General features: G+C 41.5%; 1 protein-coding gene across 1 annotated transcript in view; it reads right to left on the bottom strand.

The window, feature by feature from the left end:
* Positions 1-732: 732 nt before the first annotated feature.
* The window catches only part of znf451 (zinc finger protein 451), a 30,643-nt gene continuing 26,965 nt past the window's right edge, over positions 733-4,410 (bottom strand). The window contains exon 13 of the mRNA XM_060925415.1: positions 733-899. Coding sequence (XP_060781398.1) covers positions 859-899 — 41 coding nt within the window. The 3' untranslated portion in view covers positions 733-858. The remainder of the gene's footprint in view (positions 900-4,410) is intronic.

The following is a 4,410-nucleotide window of genomic DNA, read 5'->3' as shown; positions in this document are numbered from 1 at the left end:
CTTCTGAGGCAATGAGCAAACACATTGTACCATTAGAACACTGGAGTGAGAGTTGCTGGAAATGGGCCTCTATACACCTATGGAGATATTGCACCAAAAACCAGACATTTGCAGCTAGAATAGTCATTTACCACATTAGCAATGTATAGAGTGGATTTCTGATTAGTTTAAAGTGATCTTCATTGAAAAGAACAGTGCTTTTCTTTCAAAAATAAGGACATTTCAAAGTGACCCCAAACTTTTGAACGGTAGTGTATACACACACAACCCCAATTCCAAAAAAGTTGGGACACAGTGTAAAACAAATAAAAACAGAGCATGAAGATTTGCAAAATCATGGAAACCCTGTATTTCATTAAAAATGGTACAAAGACAACATGTCAAATGTTGAAACTGAAATTGGCAACAGGTCAGTAACATGATTGGGTATAAAAAGAGCGTCCCAGAGAGGCGGAGTCTCTCAGAAGTAAAGATGGGGAGGGGTTCACAGCTCTGTGAAAGACTGCGTGGGCAAACAGTGCAACAATTTAAGAATAACATTCCTCAGTGTAAAATTACAAAGAATTTGGGGATCACGTCATGCAATGTACAGAGTGGATTTCTGATTAGTTTAAAGTGATCTTCATTGAAAAGAACGGTGCTTTTCTTTCAAAAATAAGGACATTTCAAAGTGACCCCAAACTTTTGAACGGTAGTGTACAGTCTAAAGTTTAAATAAAGATAACATCAGAGTTGAGCTTAGTTTTCTTTATTTACTCCTCGGAACACATTCATACACACACAAAAAAAAAAAATTTTAACAGCTTACAGTCACAACATGAAAATAAAGGAAAAATGGTGTGTGTGTGTAGCTTCTGATCAAAAGTCCACCAGGCTTCTCTTCAGAGCCTCTTCCATCTCTGCTCAAGTGAAGAAATTGGAAAAGAAAATTAGATCAAGTCATGCTCGTGTACAGATCATGTGTGATGGAAATATTGGATGCATTAATGTACCAAAGACTAAAAAATAAACATTATTTAGCAAAAGGGAAAAAAAAAAAAAAAACAGTTGCATATACAGAAAATCAGTAGTTATCTATGATAGATGAAATCCTCTCGCCACATGGTTCATTTCATCTCATCTCATCTCATCTCAAGCCGCTTTATCCTGAGTGAATCTCGATTAATCTACAGAGGATGTTACATGGTTGCATGAAGATATAAAGTTTATCTTCAAGCAAATTATTTTCAACACAAGAAGATAAACTTCATATTAGGGCTGTGCGATATATCAAATATACTCAATATCTCCCCGAAAATTCTGTGCGAGATGCATAAAATTATTATATCGTAACTATCGAGTATTTTATGGTCATCTGCCGACTTGTTTGTGTTGCGTTTGTTTAAAACCTCTTCCGGTGGTTTTCTCCCTGTCCCTCAGGCAGTAACGTGAGAGGCTGCCTAAGGGTAAAAAAAAAACAATAACGTCACGCACTCGCCAACCAATCCCGGGCGACATCTAGGTGCTGAAAGGAACTTGCGGGAAGATTTCCTAGTTTCGGCTTACAGCGCTGACTCAGTTCGTGCAATCGCTGGTGTTGCATAGGCTACTGCGTAAGCTCTGTCAATTTCAGCGACAAATTGGTTCCTAAAAGAACTAGTAAGGGGTCAGTCATCCAGCATTTTTTTGGATATCGCAAGGAGGACGTGGAACAGCAAATGCCAATTTGTAAAGTGTGCAAAAAAAAAACCTGTTATCACAAAAGGCAGCAGCACTACAAATATGTTCCATCACCTGAAAACTCACCCGGTACAGTATGAAGAGTCTCTTAAACTCCGAACTACTTGCCCACGAGCTAAAACCCCCCCACAAGCTAAACAAATGACCATAGCGGCCTCGTTCTCCAAAGCCACCCCATACGTTGCAATTTTCAAGATTGTTTTTGCAGTTTGTGCAACATCTTTGTTGAATAAAAACAGTCTTATTTCAACTCAACTGTGATTAATCACGAACATGAAAATTTAAAATGTGTTGTTGAAAACCACCTGTAAAGTTAACCAAGAATGTTATTTAATCTGCAGGGATTGTAGTGAAAACAGTAAAGAGTAAAACTTAGATTTCATGGGGTCCTTTAGAGCAGCGGTCCCCAACCTTTTTTGCGGCACAGACCGGTTTGATGTCGGACAATATTTTCACGGACCAGCCTTTAAGGTGTGGTGGATAAACTGTGGTATTTTCTAAATATAGTAATAAACGTGAATCCACTGTGTACTCGTATGCAACTTTATTAGCAGCATCCTCGTAACATCGCGTCAGCAACATAACATGAGTAATGTCCTCTCTCCAACATTCTTGGTCGCTGAGATAAGCGTCTTGACATGCGTCAAGAGCAGAGCGGACGAATTTTGAAAAGAGCGCGGAGCGGGATTTTTTTTTTTTTCAAGGATGGGAAGGATGGAGCGAGGCAATGGCCCGCTCCAGTTTCGCCCCGTTACCGCTCACATCACGAGTCTGAAGCATGCCCAACGTGGCTCAGAATGAACGACAGCAGTGTTTGTTTGCCACCTGCGCTCCGCCTGCTCATGATGCGTTTAGAGGCGGCTCGGAAAAACGCATTTCCACGTGTTAAAAATTAATTAAGTGGTTGTAATGGCTGTAAAAAGTGCAGGGGACAGAGGGCAGAGATACGGGAAGTGCTCCGCGTCCACTACGCGCACGTGTGCACATATTTTTTGAGCGAGCATGGAGTGGAGCGGGATGCAATCTTGGTGGAGTGCTGAGCGGTAACAGGCGAAGCGGCATGGTGCGACATTGAGCGGGGAGCGAGCGGAGCGACCACCTCCGTGAGCGAGGACCGAAATTCTCGCCGCTCCACTCCGCTCACATGCTCTGGTCAAGCGTGAGTTATAGACGGATGTAACGGAGAGAATCCGGTCATTTTTCAAAATCAAACATCGTTCAGACTCAGATAATGAATGAAATGGAAATAGTGCAGGTTATTTATTCTTTCTGTGTGGCCTGGTACCACATGACCCACGGACCGGTACCGGTCCGCGGCCCGGGGGTTGGGGGCCGCTGCTTTAGAGGAGATTTCAATATATCGTGAAATGGAGAAAATGTATCGGGATATTCATTTTTTCCCATATCGCACAGCCCTACTTCATATCTTTGCTCCATCCTGTAATGTTCTTTATATTACATGGACACATCCACACAAAAAAACCCCAAAGAAACACAAGTTAAAAGAATTTTAATTTTGAACCGGTTTTGACAACATGCATCTAGTCAGCCGGAAAACACTGGGAGTGACATCATCGGAGTGAAATATCGGGAATTATTATACACACAGGACACTTTTTCCATGGAGGAAAAAAAAACAAACCATGTATTCTATTACCTTCTATCAGATTTCATTCATTTGGTTCGATAGCATGCAATATTGTTCACATATCGCTTATCCTACATGTACTGTGTCACTCTACCCAATGAAGAATGAGCATTGAACATGATTTAGAATACTGCATGGTTGTCAAGACAACATGACGTCACACGTCAGACCTGATGTGAGTATTCACATGTGCGCATGCACAGAAGCATTTCTTTGTTCGCTGGGAAAGAGAAAGACTAAGCTAATCCAGTGCTAGGATTAGCTATGCTACAACTAAAACACTAAATAAATAAACTAAAGATGCGTTGAACACCCGAAAGACTGCCAAAACCTCATTAGGTATTCTTCACGCATGTTTACAAGCAGTAGCGAACCGTTACTATTAGAGCTGGGATTGCAGCTCAGCAAAGACTTAGCCGGACACCAAAAAAGCAACAGGGTAAAGGATTTTGTAAGGGATTAGCGGCAGGCTGTCGGGTCGCTCCGTTATGTGTAGTTGTTGATGTTGATTTTAAAAGTAACTCAGTAAATTCCAGAGGGAAATAAATACTTAAGTCTGAGTGAAAAATACTGTAGCGAACGTGCAGCGTGGAAGAAGAGTCTGGAGACAGAAATCTTAGTTTCTCAGTCGTTAGCCTGTGCTACTTGCTCTCGATAGCACTAGCTTGACTGCTTTATTAGCATTCACTAACACTACTGATGAACGCTACACCGGCTGGAAGGTGACTTCACTGCTGCGCTGACGGCGCCTACTCATGGATAAGCTAGCGCTGACCTTCGAGAAGGCCGAAGGCGATAAATTTGTGATCCCTTCCACTATAAATCAAAATCTAATTGGTTAACTCATCTGTCACTTCCTACATAAACATACACTGCCATGGCCTTCTGTCCCGGCAGTGAAGTCCTAACCAATGACTGAGCCAGATCTAAACTCTTCTCAGCCTAGAGACAACAAACAAACAAAAAAATCTCACTGGATAACTCGATTTTAATGCTGTTTTCAGGACAGTAACCCTTTCATTACAGAAGCAAATTTAATAGAA

The sequence above is a fragment of the Neoarius graeffei genome, chromosome 7, assembly GCF_027579695.1.
Source record: "Neoarius graeffei isolate fNeoGra1 chromosome 7, fNeoGra1.pri, whole genome shotgun sequence".
NCBI classification, from domain to species: Eukaryota; Metazoa; Chordata; class Actinopteri; order Siluriformes; family Ariidae; genus Neoarius; species Neoarius graeffei.
The sequence above is the reverse complement of the archived record's forward strand: the minus strand, read 5'-3'. Positions and strand labels throughout refer to the sequence as shown.